The sequence below is a fragment of the Mytilus galloprovincialis genome, chromosome 3 (assembly GCF_965363235.1).
Source record: "Mytilus galloprovincialis chromosome 3, xbMytGall1.hap1.1, whole genome shotgun sequence".
NCBI lineage: Eukaryota > Metazoa > Mollusca > Bivalvia > Mytilida > Mytilidae > Mytilus > Mytilus galloprovincialis.
This window is the reverse complement of record NC_134840.1, coordinates 73,207,104-73,229,391: the sequence shown is the minus strand read 5'-3', so window position 1 is coordinate 73,229,391 and position 22,288 is coordinate 73,207,104. Positions and strand designations below refer to the sequence as shown.

Genomic DNA, 22,288 nt, shown 5'->3' with positions numbered 1-22,288 from the left:
ATCGTATCGATTGGGAGATGAATGCCTCATACACAAGTGCTGCTGAAATATTGCTACTTAGAAATAGAACGTTTACATTTAGGAACTTGAAATCATTTCATTCGTCGTAAAGTTTTGTTCCTGACCGACTTCTATTTACAGTTTTTAGATGGAAGTCAAGATGTGAAGCAGGCTTATCTGTATATATTGTATCCTTTATTTCAAGTACGATGGGATACGTTTAGCATAGTCACAACGCATTGAATTGTTTAGTAAGAGGCATCATCTATATAGCGGAACGTGAAGTTAAAGGATAATGCTAGTTTCTTTTCATGATTCAAGAAGCCTCATATAAATGAAAGATACGTCTGCAACAAGAGGATCACAATTGTTTTTTTTCCTAAGATATCGGTTGTTTATTGAATACACGTCTTTCAAATTTAAGAAACACTAAAGCTACACTCATGAAGACAGATCAATCGAAAAACTAATTAACAATATAGCTGAGAGTTTGTATATTAATAAAACAACGTGTTGGGTATACACCAAAGAGACTGCAACCGAAAGACCTTATCAACACAACTGCATCAAGAGGTGTACATATTTTTTCTCTCAACATAATATACTTTTGAAAAGAAAAGTCATAATGAAGTCCTGTTTTTATTTGTAAGTGTATTTATTATGCTATAAGATAAGCGGAGAACACACTGTAGTAGTCATTACTGCTGTACAGATCAGATTGGCCACCACTTCTCACTGTAACTTTGTCGCCTTTCTTTAAATTTAATACCATGTTAGCAGTAGCCTCGCTGTAGCCAGTGCCAGGGTATAATCCAACCGTCCGTTTCTCATTCTGCCAAATGTGAGCATAAACAAGTTTTCCGGATGCTGACATGAGTGTGGTGGATACATAATACAGTCCTTCTCGTGGAGCTTGAAATATTCCCGTGTTAGGATCGTAGTGGTTTCCATTGTTAGTCCAAACTTTATCAAACTTCACTACACCTTTAGCATTTATACGTTTCTGAGAAGTTGATACGGATGCAGTAAAGGCAGGAATATCTCTTAATTTTCTGTAGTTTCTGAATTCTATTAAAAACTTTCAATTTAGAATAAACACTTTTTATTATGTACAATTTAATATGTTTAATAGAGAATACCACTTTTAGTTCGTATATTAGTGTGTTTACATTTTATGTATATGTTGTGTCTCAAACATGGAATATTTTTGACCCTATTTCCAGGTAATTAAAAAAGATTGCACGAAGCAAGAGTAAAATGTCTTTTAGCAAACTCTCAACATAAGTGGAAACAAATAAAAAAGAACATCAGATTTAGCTATGTTATACTGATGTTAATAGTGTTAAGAAATAAAATGAAAATTAGGAGGGACAACCATTAGGATTTATAATTTATACATGCTCTCCTCATTCTATGTTTGGACGTTGTCCTAGAAATTTTGCCGATTATCTCACCAAAACATGCGTTGTTTATGACATTGTTTTATGAAACAAATAATAATAAAGTGTATCTGCTCAAGAAAATAACATTTACATTGAATTTAAAACAAACCAACATTGAGTGTAATAAAAGTCTTGTTTCCAGTCTTAAAGTCATATGAAACGAGTGAGTGGTGAAAAATAATGTTTATCCAATTCTTGAACCAATGCATGTATATATCATACACTTAGTCCTCTGTGCACGATTTTTTTTTCATTTTTTACGCAAATATATCGTATAATCGTCAATTTTTTTCTCTCTGTCTGTTATGATTTAACAAATATGGCTGCTCATTAAATGCCGTGTATTAAAGCCGATGTTTACCGATTGTCACCTTATAGTAAACAAATAACAAAAAGCATGGGCATTGAGCACGTGTTTTACATGTACAATCAGATAATTGTTTATTTTAATGACAGATTCATGCGTATTGCGATCACCGGATTTTTAGGAGGAGGGTTACGCTCAGGTCACTATGCATACGGAAAAAATGTGGACAAATTGAAGAATTTTTCTCAGAAAAAAAGTATATGTACACAAGTTGTATAGTGAAAACTATCCATTTAGTTATAAAAAACATTGTCATATTTTTTTTTAATTTGAGGTTTCTTATGACTTTAGAGTATAATGACTCCAACATTTAATTTTCTCGGGAATAGCTGTATGGGTTGTGAAGTTTTGCTTATTCATACACATTGCGTTAATGCATGAATGTAGTTAAGGTTTCAAACTTCGACAATTGATTTGAATAATGACCAAATATTTCATATAACAAAAATAGATATCAAACTGCTGGTCAAAATGTTAAGGATCATTGAACCAAAAGGACCCCATACAATCTATAAAACTGTTCGTCTTAATGAATGCTTCTTGGACAAAAGTATTCATTGCGTTAATGCATGAATGTAGTTAAGGTTTCAAACTTCGACAATTGATTTGAATAATGACCAAATATTTCATATAACAAAAATAGATATCAAACTGCTGGTCAAAATGTTAAGGATCATTGAACCAAAAGGACCCCATACAATCTATAAAACTGTTCGTCTTAATGAATGCTTCTAGGACAAAAGTATTCATTTTGAATAGACAGCATCACATTCATTAAACTATAAACATAAGAATTGACAGTAATTTCTATAAGGTGTAAAACCAAATGAAATAACACAATCGAATTCAGCAAAACACTTGTTTTTATTTTTTCATACATGACAATATATATAGTCCATTTTTAAAGGCTACTACTGTGAAATGAACGATTTATATAAATAACTTACCAGATCCTCCTTTATATTTAATTAACATTGTTAAAAGATCTTCAATTACTGCATTATCTGGAAATCCAAAAGATTACCGAATAAAATTCTACTGATTAATTCTACTAACAATGAACTATAACAGTCTCCTTCCAACATGTATTTTTCATTCTAGAAATAAAATGTCTTAGAATTAATATAATCAAAATGACATATAAAACGTTCAATTACAAACACAAAAAATGTTGATTGTTGTATATTGTTTTAAAAGTAATATCGTAGAAGTTAGATTATGAACATACCAAGTTTTGGATTGCAGTCTGTTGTAGCAATAACCATAAGTTGACAAAAAACAAGACCAAATATAAACATCATTTTCTTTCTGAACAATGGGAAATGACTCCGTCTATAGCATTGAAACACATGGCACTTATTTTGTATGAATTCTTGAAACTGTTGTCACTAGCTTTTTTTCATTTAGATCGCATGCCAACGTTTCATTTGTAATTCAATATGATAAATTGCTTCTTGTCACGAAGTATATCATTTACCGACGAGATTGGGCTACAAACTTTTTCTTGGCAAGATCATATTTCAAGAAAATTTTACTCTGTTATGTGATGATATCTGCGCTTCATTATGGAACATATGTAAATCTAGTTGATGTAGGAAGAACTTGTACCCATGTATCGGTTTACCATCAATAGTTACAATGTTAAAGATATGAAGGGGTATAATTCACTATCATCATCAACTCTTTACATCATATGACTCTTTATCTTGACTCCACTTCAATGCATTATCGAGTATAGGTGGCAATTATCGATAACTGCACATATCAAAACCATTCTAACAACATATACAGCTACAAAATAAGATGTCATCAACAAAGTAAAATAGGACCACTGAATTATATAAGTTTAAAGTCGAGAGTACAACTCGTTGCACATATAAACACTACCACTCAGTAATTTACACATCATTGTGTAGGGCCGTTAAATAATATATTGAAACCAAAAACTTTAACCTGACTACTAACTTAAAGTCAAGTTATGTTACCAGGGATTGAATACATTTCTTGTTAAGATAATCGAAATAATTTTGTCCATTCGTTTTTTATGTGCTTTGTCATTTGATTTTGCCATGTGATTATGGACTTTCCGATTTGATTTTCCTCTGAGTTCAGTATTTTTGTGATTTTACTTTTTACATGCTACATTTTGTAGAGTTATCGTCTATGAATTGATTTACAGCAAAAACAAGAGTGCACACGCTTATATTTCCCAAACATACCAAAAAGATCCTACCAAAACCAAAATGGTGGCCGTCCTTTTAACTCCTCAAGCATGTAGATTATTGTCAACAAATAATTTAAACGTTCACCAAACGCATTCGATCACCGAGCTGACCGTGCGAGCGCTTTACAGCCAGTCAAGGTTGTTAAAAATCACCTAGATATATTAATTCTACAACCCCTTTGTCTCCGTGTAATACCACAAAAGAATGCACACATCCAGATGCCTACGAAAAAGGGTAGAAAAAAATGTTCCCGACAATTTGATATTGCAGGAATTCAATTCTACATTTCATTGCAGTAAAAAAAAGTCTTGGTCAAAAACTTGGGTGTTTTAACGCCATCATTTTGTTCATTTGATGTTCCGATAGAATATTTTGGAACCATGATTGCTTAAGCTTGTACAACATAAAACAATTGGTTAACTTCTTGTGGTGGTAATTTTCCTATATAAAATGAAATGTGAAAGTTTGTCAATAATACTGGACTGGGTAAAACATTACTCTTGCCAAGTATTTCTTTTTTTGAAACAAAGATGAATTCTGCAAATTTTTTTTTTGAAAAGTGCAAACTTAACAAAGGCTAATACAGTGCGTGAACTGGTGACAAAATATTATCGCCCCTGTAAACAGTGGGCTCTTCTGACTAGAGGTAATCGGTAAAGAATAGCGGAAAATGGTGTACATTGTTTACGAGCTTGAAATGAGCTAACACAGACGAACTGAGACGTGTTAACGTAATGTGAATATGATAATGCACCAGGTAAATTATTAATTGTTAAGTTTATCACATCATCGTATCTCCATATGATAGTTAGAACATACTCACCCCTTCTCGTCCAATGAAAGTCAGTTTTTCACCCTCTAATTTTCATAGTACATGGTTTTCCATGCACTATGAAATGCTATACATGAATGACTTTTCATTGTCAGTTAATTATGAAAGTGAACTCTTAATAACTGCACTAATGAAGTGTACAATCACCTGAGGCATTTTCCCTTGGAAAAGAGCCTACTGATTAAAGAGCAAAGATTAAAACAAATTATTTTGAATTTTGCAAATTTTCATTAATGTTCTAATGGTACACATATATAGAATAAACAAAAACAATGGGGGTAAGGATGTAAGTAAAATAATATTTATTTATTATAAACCGGGCATTTGAGGGATTTTTTTTTCTTTCAAGAAAACAATTTCAGGCTGCTGATATATAAAGCAAAGGATTTTTTTGCGGAGAAACACACAATACATATAAAGTTATCAATAAAAAAGTAAGCATTTAACGTTGAATGGTCTGGATTTAAATGCTTATACAGAGTTTTATATTTATAAAAAAAAATCAAATTTCAAAAAGGGGATTAATATAACATTTTGTTGATTTTTAAAATAAAAAAATCTCAAGATATATTAGTATTAAATTTTACCTGAAGCAAAAGAAAAACAATCTATCCGTTCGGTCCTCACAAACTATGTCAGTCCTATTTCATTCCATCCATTGAAATGATGATTACCTATGTTTTGGTTCATTATAAAATGTGAACTCTTTTTAAGGTTTGAATATTACAATGGGAAAGGCTAATTTTGTAAGGTCACTCGAAAGTGTGAATATGTTCTAAATTGGTCAGACAATACTTGATCATGTTTTATGAAGATTTAAGCCCTCGGCTTCGCCTTGGGCTTAAATCTTCATAAAACATGACCAAGTATTGTCTAACCTATAAGTAAATAAGTGAATTTTCGATTTTAAGTGTCGTCAGGGTTCAAACCTGGAATCATGCCAACCTTTCATTATTTTTTTTTAATACTAACCTATAGTCGGAACATCTTGATTTTCTCCCAATTTGTAAAGTTAATTATGCTGCTTGACATATATTTTTTTTGGGAAAAAAAATTGATATGCAGTCAAATGTGGCAGTTTTTAATATTTGTTGCTATGTGAAATAAAGGGAAGTAAATTAAAGTAAAAGAAGGCGCGCTTTTTCAAATAGTAAACAATTTAATTCAGATGCATAGTATTTTGTCAAATGAAAAAGAATATCGTAGAAACTTGCTAGAAATTCATCTAATTTATAAAAGATATAGAACATGACATACTGAAATCTGAAAAGGGGTAAAACCACCATACCTTGAACAAATTCAGTTAAAAAAAGGGGGGGGGGTAAAATGCTACGAAATTTAGATTTTATTTATTTTTTGTCGACAGCCAAAAGATGATTTGACATGTAACTAACTACTTTTTCAATTTCATTGTAAAGTAAAATTGGCTTTTTTGGGGTCTCTGTTTATTGTGGTCTGATGTTTTCAGGTTCTCTTTGGATTGCCAAATAATATTATAATCATCTAATTGAATGTTCAAATTATTTTGCAGCGATGGTGTGTATGGAAGGAAGACTGTCATAAAATCCAACAGTTCCGGATGGCCCTTTAAATAATTGCTTAACATCAATAGCGATGTAAGATTTAAGTGTTTGATTTAGCACAAGTTTAGCCAGGTTTTCCTTGTAATTGTGGCAGAAAAACCACTAGACAGTGTCATGCATTGAAAGGATATCAAACGGATATTTTATGGAATGATTCTCATACATATAAAATCATATGCATAGGAATGTGGAGCTAGTGTCTTTCATGCAGCAATTTTTAATTTCCAATATAAACTCTGAAAAGACAAGAGCATAGAAATGTATACCAATGAGAAACATTCTTTGTGAATAAAATCATTCCAAAACTTAAATGTGTCATTAGTGTTGCATTATTTATCAGTAGAGATAGTCAGATTCCAGTAAGATTGTCCAACTGATGGTTTTTGTTTGTAATCATTTTTGTAAATCTTAGTTGTTTTGACAATCCGGGCTGTGCATGTTGCCCGACTGCCCCTTTCAGTGTGAGACAATATTTTGTTTATGATAAACAAAATCACTGATTCAAGACTGGAGCGGACCCCTTTTTGGCAGTTAGTGCGAATCCTTTAGGTTTAAACCATTACATGTAATACGGGGGAGGGGGAAGATTTTTTTTTACAGAGTCAAACATTTTTCCTAATAATAATACATTGAGATTTAATATATACTTTGTTATATGTAGTGTGTATATTAAAGTATTGCTAACAAAATTCATCAAATTTGGGATCATAATATTGTTTAAGAAAAACCCTTAAATCATAAAAGTTCATAATCTTCTGTAACACACGTGCATGGTTAATTCGGATCACATATTTTCTATTCCGATGTTATAAGAATTCGAAGGTTCATATCATTTACAATATCATTCAAAAAAATTCTGGGATTTTTTTTTTTAACTATCAACGTTGAACCTCGAGGTTACATTGTAGTAAAAAAAAATCCAATAAAAACGTTGAATGTAAATGATATGCACCTTTAAATCTTATATTGTAGGACTCATGTTGTTCAAACATAATGTGTTGATCAATTATGTTATGATGATTTTGATAAACTTCACATTAGGTAATCTTTCACGTATATTGATTACATTATATCGAGTTGTCCCAACGATATACTTATCGGTGTGCTCGATCATACGAATTTACCGACATTCATATAGACAAAATGACACAACTTTGAAAAATTCTTGTGACGAAACTACATTTCGGAACACGTTAAAAATTGGATACCCAGAAAGCTACATTATTAAGGTTTGATATATATTTTTTTCAAAAAAAAAGAAAAATATGCAGTCAAATGTGGCAGTTTTTTACACACCCCTATGTTGAACAATAGGTTGTTCAATTAACAGCATGTTTGGCAATTAAAAAATCATATATTAACACATTTAGCTTTAACATATACTTTATTTATAGTGGTTGTATAAAAGTTATATAATGGTTTTGTGTTTTAAGAGATATTCATCCCTATGCATATCGGGTTTTATGCGTAAATTGTCTCTCCTGTTTTTAGACCTTTTCTATCTCTTTCATAAGAAGAGTGACTTTTCTATTGTTCTAGTGTCACTGGAAATCCCACTGAATAGGGGAAAAATAATATTGGTATTACCCCTCATATTCTATTTTAAAGACGACACAAAGAAAATTACCTTGAAATGCTTGACACCTTATAGCTGTATCATAAAAATATATACAAACATTGGGAATATGAAAGGAAAGTTGCTTCCTACTAGGATTATTCGATTCATCCTTCTTATTTGAAAAACAAAAAGCAGGAGGATAATTTCAATTTGACGTGAACAAACGTATGCGACTATTACATTTTTTGTTAGAGGGTAAACTAAATTATTATTCAACCTTGGTAATAAACTGAAAAGAAGCTTAAATAAACTAGTTTTTACGAAGAAAAGATTTTTTCCTTTTCTACAAAGAGGTATTTTTCGTTTCTAGCACACGTAATTGTATCTACATTGATAATTCTTTTTTTAAGTATCCAAGACAAAGTTATTCTTTCAATCTGTCTTTGGCTCTGTCTCTAAAGACCAAGCAACTCGATTATCACCGAAAACTGTGAATGATACAAATATCAATCATGTTTTTACTACTTCGAGAGGAATATAGATTGTTTTTACGCTAACAGATCTAGCGCGGTCATAGAAAATAAATGTTTAACGGAAGTAAGAGCTTTACACTGTGGATTGATTAGATGGTAATGATTTTGAAAAAAGATTTTATGTTGCATTTAGCAAACTCGCCTATTTCAGTATGAATAACTGAATAAGTGGCAAACGTTTATTATGCAAGAATCAAATGATATAAATTCCATACAGAACAGAAATCACTCATTATTCGGGGTTGTGAGGATTACAAGATCATGAAAATACTACGGATGTTTTCAAATTCTGTTTAATATAATTGATTATGCTGTATTTTTATGATATTCTTAAGCAAATAGTTATCAAAGGTACCAGGATTATAATTCAGCACGCCAGACGCGCGTTTCGTCTACATAAGACTCATCAGTGACGCTCAAATCAAAACATCTATAAAGCCAAACAAGTAAAAAGTTGGTGAGGTAATCTATGCCTGGGATAAGAAAATCCTTAGTTTTTCGAAAAATATAAAGTTTTGTCAACAGGAAATTTATAAAAATGACTACATTATTTATATTCATGTCAGCACCGAAGTGTTGACTACTGGGCTGGTGATACCATCGGGGACGAAACGTCCACCAGCAGTGGCATCGACCCAGTGGTGTAAATAGTTATCAAAGGTACCAGGATTATAATTCAGCACGCCAGACGCGCGTTTCGTCTACATAAGACTCATCAGTGACGCTCAAATCAAAACATCTATAAAGCCAAACAAGTAAAAAGTTGGTGAGCATTGAGGATCCAAAATTCCAAAAAGTTGTGCCAAATACGGCTAAGGTAATCTATGCTTTGGATAAGAAAATCCTTAGTTTTTCGAAAAATATAAAGTTTTGTCAACAGGAAATTTATAAAAATGACTACATTATTGATATTCATGTCAACACCGAAGTGTTGACTACTGGGCTGGTGAAATATATATTATATATGAAATGTACATTACCGAATTGTTTATTTTAATATTACAGTCTCTTATAGATATTTTAAGATTGACACATATTGTATTTTAAAATTTGTTGTTATGCATGTATGTTTTATGTGTGTTGCATTTTAGGGTTTCTGTTGTGTCCTTGTTCTCCTCTTATATTTGATGTGTTTCCCTCTGTTTTAGTTTGTAACCCGGATTTTTTTTTCTTCAATCGATTTAATAATTTCGAACAGTGGTATACTACTGTTGCCTTTATTCATGTACCTGTATGAAACTTTTTATTGTTTAAGTATATATAATTGTTCGTGGTGAGAATATAATTGTTTGTGGTGAGAATATAATAAAATCTTGAATTTCTTTATTTGTACACTGATGTATGTCAGTGGAAAGCTTAGAAAAGGTAGTCTTGCACAAATTTGTTCTGAATCATGACTACAAAAAGAGTTCATTAATCTAATTATTTAAATGCGTTTAAATTGTATCAATATCAATAAAAAGTATTTTTTTAAATCTTTATGTAAAAAATGTAAAACAGTATTTTTAAACATATCTTTATCAACAGGAATACAAACATTTCGACAACTAATATAATATGAATAAATAATTATTTAGTATCTCAGGAATAGATTACCGAAGCTGTATTTAGCAAATCCTTTCAAAAAATGTGTGTTCATCAATGCTCTTCGACTTCGTCCTTTATGTTTGACTTTTTGTTTGAGCGTCAGTGGTGATTCTTTCTAAGACAAAAAAAAAGCAACACGCGTTTGACGTATAAAATGTTACTCCTTGTATCTATGATGAGTTTAGATATAGATATCCTTACATGAACAAGGTTGAAGTCAAACAACTTCTACTTTAAAGACAATTTACTTCAGCAATTATTTAAAACTTTATAACTTCAAGAAATATACGAATCGTTCATATTATTACAGTTTTATCATAAAATAGATTTAAATGAGTGAATGAATGAATACTTAATTGCAGAGAGCATTAAATGCGCTATAGCAACGAAAGAATAGTTACAACTTGACAAATAATAAACATCATAGCCCTATAAATAAATGCATAATAAGAAAACAAACAATATTGATTAACAAAATATTATATCTGATTGACCATAAAAATTTCAGATGATTACAGAATGTATTTTAAAGGTAAAACAGGCGTTCATTTAAATAAAAACTGTAATTATTCATGATTGTCCAAGAAGAATAAATTTAGGCAATGTTTAAGCCCAATTGATCTGTTCACAGTGGATATTACTTTCAAAACGTGGTATTGTTTTCAACACTGCACAAAAACCTTTTGCAAGCACGTAAATACCTAGCCAGATTTGTACAACATCCTCTTTTAATGATCAGCTGAAGTGTACCACTACGCCATTTACTGAATTCTTATGAAGCTTGGAACGGGCATGCCAGTTTTGTTTCAACATGTAATAACAATCGATTGATGCGTTGTAAGGTTCATCAGAGCTGGTACTTTTTAGAAATAATAAAAATTATAGATTGGTATCATTTACTGACTTGATTTTAAAGTCTAACATCGTCATCTCTTCTATACTCTGTCTAAGTGCTTCATTTGCGTGCTTAGTGCTTCAAATATGTGCTTATAGTGCTTCAGTTATAAGCTTATAGTGCTTCAATTATGTGCTTAGTGCTTCAATTATGTGCATAGCGTTTCAGTTATGTGTTTAGTGCTTCAGTTATGTGTTTAGTGCTAAAAGTTACCATTGAGTTGTTTCGTACCCATTTAGTTGTTTACTTTGTTTTATTTTTTATCGTATATGTTTTATATTCGGTGAAAAACTCACCAGAGCTTATTGTTACCCATATCAATACTAAACATTCAATTATAACAAAATGAAACATTTTCAATATCGTACAAATTTATGTTGGAACCTTCTGTGAAAAAAATAGAAAACAGGAAGATAACCTCAAAATACAAATATTTTTTCATATTTTCTGAAACATTAAAGGCACACATTCATTTATTCAGTTCTTGTCATGCTTTAAAAACTTTACCAGGTTCACACGTTTGTCTGTACTTAATCTAGCTGAAAAAAATGCTTGTAATTGTAAATTTCTTTCTGATATTCAAGATTATGCCGCTTGGAAAAAAACATTTTTATCCTCTTATCATTTGATAAATAAAAGTAATATACTAATTGTGTTTAAATATATATTCAAATCAATTATTTTGTATTTTCAAAACTTAAACAAACACACATGTTCCATGGTCCTTCATTCAATGATACTAGTACTCGTAAATGACAGTGGAAATGAAAACGACGATTTTAACTTATTAATGGTAATTATTGCGACATATCAATAAATTAATTAATATCCGGAATCATAATTTTTTTTGGTCTGATTTGTTTTGGATTTTTTTTCTTCATTTGAACGCTAAAATAGATTATCTGCTTCACGGTCAGTATAAGTATAAATGAAACCAATTTAGTGACGCATAGTAACTGATAACATCAAGTTATTCTTTTTATCAACATTTAAGTTAAACTTTGGAACGGAGATAATTTGTCCCGTCACAAATACTTCCGTTATACCTTTCTAAATAAATCCGTGAATTTTAACCAGGTCACTTCATATCTCCTCAGTCCAAAGTTGCTTTGTAGAAAAATTTTATAACATAAGAAGTTAGGTTGCTAACATTTACCATACCAAAGAAAATAGTTCCCTCAAAATATTCAACTGTGTGTTGTGGTAATTGTGTAGGTGAATCGTTTTCGACAAATACCGTATTGCGATAGTAATTATATTGTTTCCATTGATCTTCGATGAACAAACTTAGAATGCTTCACAATTTAAAAGGGAAATATTTATATAGTTCCACTATTTTATACATTTGTTAACCGCTTCATTGTAACAGGAAAGCAAGCAATTGGAAGAGCTTGCACCGGTCTATTGAATACGACCTTAGCACTAGTTATTAATCTGGCTGCGTCTCTTATTACTTACTTGTATAGCAATCAGATAATAAAATAAAATGACAATGATCCATTTTACTACAAAATTGAAAAAAAGTACGAAACATTAATCTAAAGGTGGACTAATAAGGGAACCGTTGATAATATACTGGGTTGTTTTTTAATTAGAAATTATATGTTAACAAAATTTTGTGAGTATTGCATGGCAATATGTATGTAATATAGTCCTCTCCTGTTAAAAAATCATTGTATCTAAACACAATTATCTGATCTATTGCTTGTCATGATGTAAACAATCTTACAAATATCAAGTTAATATATTAAGACATGACGAAAAAATATATTGAAAACTGATTATTTAAGTGAAGTTTCTAAGTCATAGGCCCATAACTATTTATTCAGGAAAAAAAAAATCGAACTTGATCTGTAATTTATCATGATCAGCAAGCATGAAGAAAAAAAGTATGGAAAACAGATTTGCCGGACTGGTGGACAGACATTCAGTCAGACAAACAGACAGACAGATCTATATAGGGGACTAATAAGAAAATCTTATCGGTCTTGATTTTCGCGCTAATGTTGACTTGTAAGTGCCATTAAAGACCAAACAGCCTATTCAGTTCTACCAGTGATTGTTCCTTAAAATTGTGTATGCGGGTATTTTTGGGTACATAAGATACACCAATTGATCTAACGCTGTCATAGGTGTAACTTATAATTGTTTGTTATAATACAACGAGATCAATCTCATTAAGTAATGACTGTAATATTTTTTTCTGTCTATGACGAAATAACATAAAAAATGTGGTGCACACTGAATAACCCGTGTAGTGGGTTACTTTAAAGTGTGCACCACATTTTTATGCTATTTTGAATAGACAGAAAAAATATTAGTCATTTCTTATAATTTGAATCTTAATTTCATTTTAAACCGGAGTAAATCATGAAAAAACGTTGATGACGTCACGATCAAATGACAAATTTATGTCTGTGAGCTGAGAAACAAAACAACGTCAGTCAATCAGAAGACGCGTTACATAAGAAATTAAATTATTCACATTTAAAATTAAACATGTATCTACGCAAAAAGAAAAAAAACAGAACATTATATAACTATTTCACTTATCAAACAAGTATTACGTTTAGAGTTACCAATTATAAATAACTTAAATCTATGTTTGATGGTGCATGGGTAATAGTTATGTTTAGCGCAACTAAAACACTTTAGGTTGGCACAGATGAAATATGAGTGAAGAATGAAATGTCCATCGACGTTTTAATCTTATTTGAAATCGTTCAGCAAAAGTAGTAAATACTGATGTACTAAAATATATACCAACATAAATTTATGAGCCGAAGCACTTTTCAAATAAGCTTCTAAACAAGTTTTAGTAGTTTTGTCGTCAGGTGTATCGAAGTACATCAACAAAATTATATGTAACTATTTAGTCTATCGTTTCAGGAGGGCATCTGAGGTGTTGATATGTCGCTCATGTTCTAGACTGAAACAATCCACGGACGTCTTAAAGTTTTGCACAGATTGTGACGATGCACTTTGTTTAGACTGCTCTACTGCTCACAGTGCTCTAAAGTTTACTATTTAGCATAACGTTGTTGATGCGTCTGCATTAACTGGTCGTGCATTCAATTTGAAAAAATTCTGCAACGCTCATGAAGAATTGCCTTTAGAGTTTTTCTGTTCAGATCACGATTCCTTACTATGCCGATCATGTATGGCTAATACCCATCGTACTTGTGGTAAGATTCTACCATTAGATGTCGCGGCAAAAGGGATAAAGTCTTCAGTTATGTTTGATGATATTTGGAAAGATATTGGTGCTTTACGGAAGTCGATAAAGGAGTTAGTAGAAGATAGAGAGAAGAACAAGAAATACATAAGAAGGACCAAAGATTGGACACTACAAAATATAACACAGTTCAGAAAAGATATTAATAAGCATCTCGACAAATTGGAAAAGAAATTATCCTCTGATATTGATACTATGGAGAGAGAACTTGCTGAAAAGGCATCCACAGATCTATCCCAAGCGGCAACAAGAGATAAAAATATAGAAGATATATGGGAACAAGTCAATTTTCATTCAAAATATGGTTCCAAAAGTCAAATGTTTATCCTGCTGAATGAAGTAAGACCGGAAATTACCAAACAATTAATAAATTTTCAGGAGATAATTCTATCTCTAGAAATGAAAGGCTTGGATTTTGAACAGGTAGCTTTAATTTGATATCTTCCATAAGTTCCATGGGATTAGTGAAACCGACGTCTTCCCCATGTTCAGTGTCAAACCAGCCTCCTAAACATATGCAATCCCAGATACAACAAACACAAGTGAAGGTACCGATAGGGTTCGAGTTTGAAAAGAAAGATATCATAACCTCAGAATCTCATGTATAGCTGTAACTGACGACAATAGATTACTTCTTTGTAATAACATGGTGAGTCCCTTTAAAAATAATATAATAGCATGCACGGAGGAAGGTGAACAGGTTCAAGCGTGCACTATTTTCAAAAAGGTATATGGTATAGCTATAATACCACACACAGAAGAAGGAGTTATTAGTTTGGCTGATGTCAAGATTATTCAATTCGTCAATATAGTAAGCCTGTACCCTTGTAGACAAATTAAAGTTGTTATTGAGGACAATTCCATTTATGGTATTGATTCCATTATTGTCGGTGGTAGCTGTGGTAATGTGCATTTCATTGAGAAAATGAAAAGGGAAATGTCTTAAAACGATTAAAATCGGTCCAGGTGCTATATATTCCATGGTGCCATTTATTAGCTATAAAGATGACGTAATATACTGCTGTGAACATAGCGGTAACAAGAAAGTTCATAGATTGAAACTGGATGGAAGTTTAATTTCAAATTGTGAGCTAGAAATCCAATAGGAATGACATTAGATTCAAAAAGAAATGTTTACGACGGATTTTACGGCTTTGGTGAACTATACAATCCATTGGGTATTACACTAGACTCAAAAGGAAATGTGTGCGTCACGTGTTACGACTCTCATAGCTAACATCGTCTGTCTTTAGACTGTAAAATCGATGATATCTTGTTAAAGAAAGCGGATGGAATTGACCGACCAATGAATGTTGCTTTCAACAAGACATTTAGCAAGCTGTACATTTCAAACTCTGGTTCTGATAGAAGTGTTTTGATTTTCAATTGCAAATGAACAATAACAAAAATGACAGATTTAAAACAAAAAAATTATATTTAACATAAATATTAGTTTTTTAAGCATAAAAATTAATGCAAGTCACAAAAGATTGAAAGAAGACTACTAACCATAAAATCCAGCAAATAACTCCATTCAGTTTTCAAACTAAAATTTATCATGCAGGCGGTTGATAAATATTCTAGCATTTCCTTTTTTTATCTGTTCTAAATATTAAAATAACTTTGTCACAATGTTGTCACTCATCGAAGACTTAAAAGTTCTTGTCTATTGTACTCGCTTTATTTTTGTTGTAATAGTCCCATTGTTTGGATTTTTAACTATTAAAAGTAGTTTTTTCCCTAACTACAGCCGTGCATATTCTTGTTTTTGATAAGATGGATAACTTTGTCGTTTCGTTCTGCAATTATATATGTGATTGTCACATGGTTTGTCCGTAACTCATCGTACAAGTGTCAGGCTACAACTCATATAATTATGCAGACTAAGTGTACATTAGATATGATTTGGGTAATATGTTATCAAGATTTCGATTTGGACTTTTTTATTTCAGAATTTTCTCATTTTTTGTGTAATTATGCATGTAAGTTACATGGTTTGTCCGGGTAACATTTGCTTTTCAAGCTGTTTTGTACGGTGTTTGTGTATATATTAAAGGAGTTTATATGATCAGGACTCAGATGATTTTTTTAAATTTTACGCAAGAACTTAGCTGCAATCAACTTAACATGCATTTATGATAAATTTCATGTTTAGTTTGTGTTTTCACATCAGTACAAAATTAACCAATATCAATTTATTTTACTGGATGTGACACTTGCTGTTAACTTTGCAAATATTTAAGTAGTTAGAAATGAATATCAACAATACATTTGAAGGGAGTGAGCATCGCATCTCGGTGAAGCAAATCTAAACTAGGGCCATTTTGTTATTGTTGAATGTTTTACATTGTTATAAATCAAATATTTGATAAAATTGGTGAACATAAATTTGACAGCTAGTGCCCCTTTAAGCAACTATTTGTCACTTCAAGAAACATATGAATCGTTTATATTTATAGTTTTATCATAAGATAGATTTAAATGAGTAGATGAATGAATTAACACTTAAATGCAAGTAAGCATTAAATATCCTTTAGCAACAAAATAGAATTTTTACAACAAGACATATGATAAACATCATTGACCTATAGATTAATGCATAATAAGAAAACACACATTATTGATTAATAATATTCTATCTGATTGACCATGAAGGTTTCATATAATTACCAGTGTATATAAAGTGCGAATCCAGTCAGTTCATTTTCACTGTTGTATGCGAGTATGTTCATTGTAGAATAAAGGAGCGTGGATTATTTGTTTACGTTTTGAAAATTCCAAAATAATTGATTTGAAACTAAATTTTAACATATTTTCATTTTGATGTGTCTTTTTAATGTAAAATAACAGTATTAAAGTTCAAATATGTGTTATAAAAGCAACATAACATAGATTATCAGTTATTAAAAGCGACCCATTATCACTATAGAGGCGATGAATTATCACTGTATGCCATTCATTTCTGATGTAGAATTTTCGAAATTGCGATGAATTTTTATTGTAGATTAATGTAATAATTAGAATTGCAACAAATGAAAAACTTATTTGATTACTTAATATTTATATCTATTTATAACTTGTATATGTCTATAGAAAGTGGCTGGCCATTTATACGTTTTCCCAAAGTATTGACATGTAATTGTAAACTGAAATGTTTCCCCGCAATGTTTTTTTTTCCCGGTTCGTATATTGCTATGATGTCGTTATCGTCTGCGTCGTCCGAAGACCCATTTGGTTTCCGGACAACTTTAATTTAAGTGAATGGATTTATATAAATTTTAAAGAAGTTCCAATACCACAAAAGGAAGGTTAGGATAATGTTGGGGATGATGGTTCCAACCGTTAACGAAAAAGGGGCATAAAAGAAGCATGTTTTTAGTGTCAGGATAATTACTTGTGTATAAGAATTTTGATTGTTCTGAAATTGTACCACAGTGTTCAATACCACAAGCAGAATGTTAGGATTCATTTTGGGGTTATGGTACTAACAGTTTAGGAATGAAGGAACAAAAGAGGGACAAAAAAGAATCATGTTTGTAGTTTCCGGATAATTACTTGTGTGTACGTTTTCGGGTCTTTTTCGCATTATCACAAAGGGAAGACTGGGATTTAGTTCGGGGATAATTGCCCCAAACATGCAGAAATTAGGGGCAAAAGAAATGGCAAAACAAACATTTTTCTAGTTTCCAGACAATATCTTGTGTTCAAGTGTATGGACCTCTCTAAAATTGTACTACAAGGTTCATTACCAGAAAGGAAAGACTGGGATTTGGTTTGATGGTTATTTATCCTAGAAGGAAAACAAAATGTTATGGGCGGGAAGAAACATTCAGTTACACAGTATTGCGCATACGATAGGGGATAGAGTATCACTGAGGCATGACTTGAGCCCCCCCCCCCTTATGTCAGCCATCGGGCCCGCCTTACAAAAAGTTCTGGATCCGCCACTGCCCAGTTCTGCTTTTGAAGTGTTTGGAACAATGAGTACAAATCAGGCTTTTTCCACGCTATCAGTTGTTATGCTTATTGAGATGTCTTAAAATTTTAATTCACACTGGTCACATTTGTTTAACCCATTAGTGTGGATCTTCTTATGCCTGGGAAAACTAGCTACCCATTTTGTCTTGAAAGGACAATACGTGCATTGGTATGAAGACCCCTCCTTAACTTTAGTTCTTTTTTCTGTGATTCGTCTTCACTTGCCTCCCCTATTGTTGAGCCCCCAAATGCTTCAACATCCATATTCTGAAGGAAAGATAGTTTTTAGCTCGATTGTTGCTTGCATGTTCTTTACTGTATCAAATGAAACGACTATGTGACATATAATTTTCCAAAGTCATTAAAGCTTGAAATGCAAGTCAAGTTGTGTAGGGCAAACTTTGTCTGTCAAAAACGTATACTGATAAAGTTGCATTGGAACATGATATACGTGTTGTAGAGCACCCTTGATACTACCGCAGAGGTCGAACCCTGAACAGTTTGAGGTAACTATGTACACAACATTCAAGCTAGACTTCATTTTTGATGAAATAAAAAAAATGTTGAATTTCGGACTCTTTGAGCCTCAGTGTGGACCATTTCGATAACTTGGCCGGCCCAAAATGCCTAAATCCAAAATTTAAAAACATGAAATGGATGAATTCCTTGTTAAAGCATTTAAATTAACATTCCAAATTTTGTAGATTTATCTCCTATAAAATGTTTTACAGCGAAATAATAAGACATGTCTCGCCTGTTATACTGTTACCAAATAGTTCGTTTCTATGTACCGGTATGTTGCATTGGTGTTTGATTTTGTAAAACTTCGATGTTCTTGTTACACCGTCGTTTTACTCTTATAATTGATGTGTTTCCCTCGGTTTTAGTTTGTAACCCGGATTTATTTTCTCTTAATCTATTTATGACTTTTGAATGGAGGTATACTACTGTTGCCTTCATTTACTGATCGTGATTAAATTCATACGACAGCTATCCAAAACAAAACAAAAAAGGTTTTTAATGCTACAAGTATCGCATAAACTTATCGTTATAAATCGTTTGTGAACATGAGATACAGGGCAGATTAGTCTATACAAAACAAAGTGAACTTAAAGTGCCTGAGAAACTTATCTAAAAGTTACCACGGAATAAAACTATGACCGAGCAACCATGAAAATGAACACCTTGCAATCATTCCACACACTGCATATAGTTGACTTATTTATATACAGTATATGAGAAATGGAAAAATATCTTCGCAGTGACCAATAAACTATGAATCTGTCAGCAGAACATGTACATTTCACAAAGAAAATACCGAACATGCGTACGGGACCACGGAACTTAAACCTTGAATGCTGATCCATAAAATGAAGTCAAAATAATGTTAACCCAATCGAAATGACTACGAGGCCTTGCAAGTACCAATTATACCAAATAAAACTATTTTATTACTAATAATAAGTTGCATGTGACAACAAAACTATTGTTCCTTAAGCTGTCTCTTAACAATAAAAATATGAACATGAACAATGGACATAGACAGGCGGAAACTGCATTGAAGATTCCTGGTTATTTAATTTATCCTTTTTAATTGAAAAACAAGAGTGCACACGCTGAAATGTCTCGCCTTCTTTACTAATCATTGATATTATGTTGATAGTCCTAAACATAAAGCTTTATAAAAACTGTCACATAATAGTTATTAAAGGTACCAGGGTTATGAATTAATACTCCAGACGCGCGTTTCGCCTACATAAGACTCATCACTGATGCTCTGATCAAAATAGCTATAAAGCCAAACAAGTACAAAGTTGAAGAGCATTGAGGACCCAAAATTCCAAAAACGTTGTGCCAAAAACAGCTAAGGTAAGCTATACCTGGGATATGAAAATCCTTAGTTGTTCGAAAAATTCAAAGTTTTGTAAAGTTTTGTAACATTGACCAAAAAACTAAACATTGCTTATAGTTTAAGAAAAACGGACCAAAACACTAAAACTTAACATTGGTCAATGAACTGTGAAAGTGAGGTCAAGGTCAAATAAAACCTGTGCGACTGACATATAGATCATAAAATAATTCCATACACCAAATATAGTTGACCTATTGCATATAGTATTAAGAAAAAGACCATAACTCAAAAACTTAACTTTAACCACTGAACCATGAAAATGAGGTCAAGGTCAGATGACAACTGCCAGTTGGACATGTACACCTTACAGTGCTTCCATATACCAAATAAAGTAGACATATTGCATACAGTATAAGAAAAACAGACCAAAACACAAAAATTTAACTATAACCACTGAACCATGAAAAAGGTCAAGGTCAAATGACACTTGTCAGTTGGACATGTACACCTTACAGTGCTTCCATATACCGAATATACCAGACCTATTACTTATAGGATATGAGATATGGACTTGAACACAAAACTTTACCTTGTTCACTGATCTTTGAAATGAGGTTGAGGTCAAGTGAAAACTGTCTGACGGGCATGAGAACCTTGCAAGGTACGCACATGCTAATTATAGTTATCCTATTACTTATAATGAGAGAATTTAACATTACAAAAAATCTTTTTCAAGTAGTCACTGAACCATGAAAATGAGGTCAAGGACATTGGACATGTGACTGACTAAAACTTCGAAACATGAGGCATCCATATACAAAGTATGAAGCATCCAAGTCTGTCACCTTCTAAAATATAAAGCTTTTAAGAAGTTATCCCCGCCGCCGTATCACTATCCCTATGTCGAACTTTCTGCTACAAAAGTCGCAGGCTCGACAAAAAAATGCAGTAGGATAATTTCAATTTTATTATGGACAAACATATGCCACTGTTACATATTATGTGGGGAAGCAAACTTAATTATTCTAAAACCTTTGTAATAAACTGAAAAGTATCTTAAACAAAATATTCTTAACGTATAAATGTTTTGTCTTTCCTAAAAAGACGAATTTTGCCCTTCTAGTACACGATATTTGTATCTACTTTGACTATTCCTTTTTAAAACTACAAGTTAAACTTATTATCTTAGTCTGTCTTCAACTTTAGAATAATGAATACTTGTGTTAAGAGTAAAAGAGAGGCGAAAATACCGCAGGGACATGCAAACTCACAAGTCTGAAATAAGCAGACAACGCCATGGAACAGAACTTGGGAAAATATATATATATTTCACTTCCGATTCGTGCGCGGCCATAGAGACGGCTTTTTTTCATAGAAATAAGAACGTTACACTGTGGATAAGATTAGATGGTAATGATTTTGAAAAAAAAGATTTTATATGTTGCATTTGGTAAAATCGCCTATAGCAGAGTGATTAACCAGATATGATGGACAATTTTTTTATAATGCAAGAATCAATACATATAAATTTCCAACAGAACGGAAAAATCTACGATTATCCAGATATCATTCATTAGTCAGGGTTGTCAAGGTTACCATACAGAGGTTTTCGAATTGTTTATTTGTTCACTGATTTATGTCGCTGGAAAGCTCAGAAAAGCTAATTTTGCACGTATTTGTTCTGAATCATGACTGCAAATAAAGCTTAATATAATTTAAATCATTTAAATGAGTTTGAATTGCATCAATATAAAAAAAACAGTATAATGATTGAAAAAAAATCTGGATGTAAAAAGTCTTTCCAGACCTTTATTTTATCTGAAAAATAAACAGTAATTTTATACATGTCTTAATCAAAATGAATAAAAAAAATATCGAGAACTTATATAATATGAAATATCAATTATTTGTTTACCCCAAAATAAATTACCGTAGCTGTATTTAACAAAGCCTAAGGAACAATTGGTTTTTCAATGCTCTTCAACTTCTTACTTTATATGGCCTTTTTAAAATTTTGATCTGAGTGTCACCCATGATTCGTTTATAGAACAAATAAGCGTTTGACGTACAAAATTGTAGTCCTACTATCTTTGATGAATTTTGAAATAAATATCCTAACATGAAAAAGTTTCAGGTCAGACAACTTAGGCATAGCAAAAAAAACCTACTTATCAACTATGTATCACTTCAAAAAACGCATA

General features: G+C 31.8%; 1 protein-coding gene and 1 long non-coding RNA gene across 2 annotated transcripts; one reads left to right on the top strand and one right to left on the bottom strand.

The window, feature by feature from the left end:
* Positions 1-643: 643 nt before the first annotated feature.
* On the bottom strand, positions 644-3,110 carry LOC143066559 (complement C1q-like protein 3). The gene is made up of 3 exons (XM_076239448.1): positions 3,038-3,110; positions 2,757-2,813; positions 644-1,068 (listed from the first exon to the last, which is right to left on the bottom strand). Exons 1-3 carry the CDS (start codon positions 3,108-3,110, stop codon positions 659-661), a joined length of 540 nt encoding a protein of 179 aa, XP_076095563.1. The 3' UTR covers positions 644-658.
* A 1,509-nt stretch (positions 3,111-4,619) lies between these two features.
* On the top strand, positions 4,620-6,760 carry LOC143066558 (uncharacterized). The gene is made up of 2 exons (XR_012975669.1): positions 4,620-4,791; positions 6,398-6,760. It is a non-coding gene; the product is annotated as an uncharacterized LOC143066558 (long non-coding RNA).
* Positions 6,761-22,288: the final 15,528 nt, after the last annotated feature.

What these genes read in the sequence shown, in the direction of transcription:
- LOC143066559 (XM_076239448.1), bottom strand. Translation starts at nt 3,110, where the DNA reads ATGATGTTTATATTTGGTCTTGTTTTTTGTCAACTTATGGTTATTGCT. An exon ending in AGACTGCAATCCAAAACTTG is followed by an intron (nt 2,814 to 3,037) that starts GTATGTTCATAA and finishes TTGGATTTCCAG; the next exon opens with ATAATGCAGTAATTGAAGAT. An exon ending in TAAATATAAAGGAGGATCTG is followed by an intron (nt 1,069 to 2,756) that starts GTAAGTTATTTA and finishes AGTTTTTAATAG; the next exon opens with AATTCAGAAACTACAGAAAA.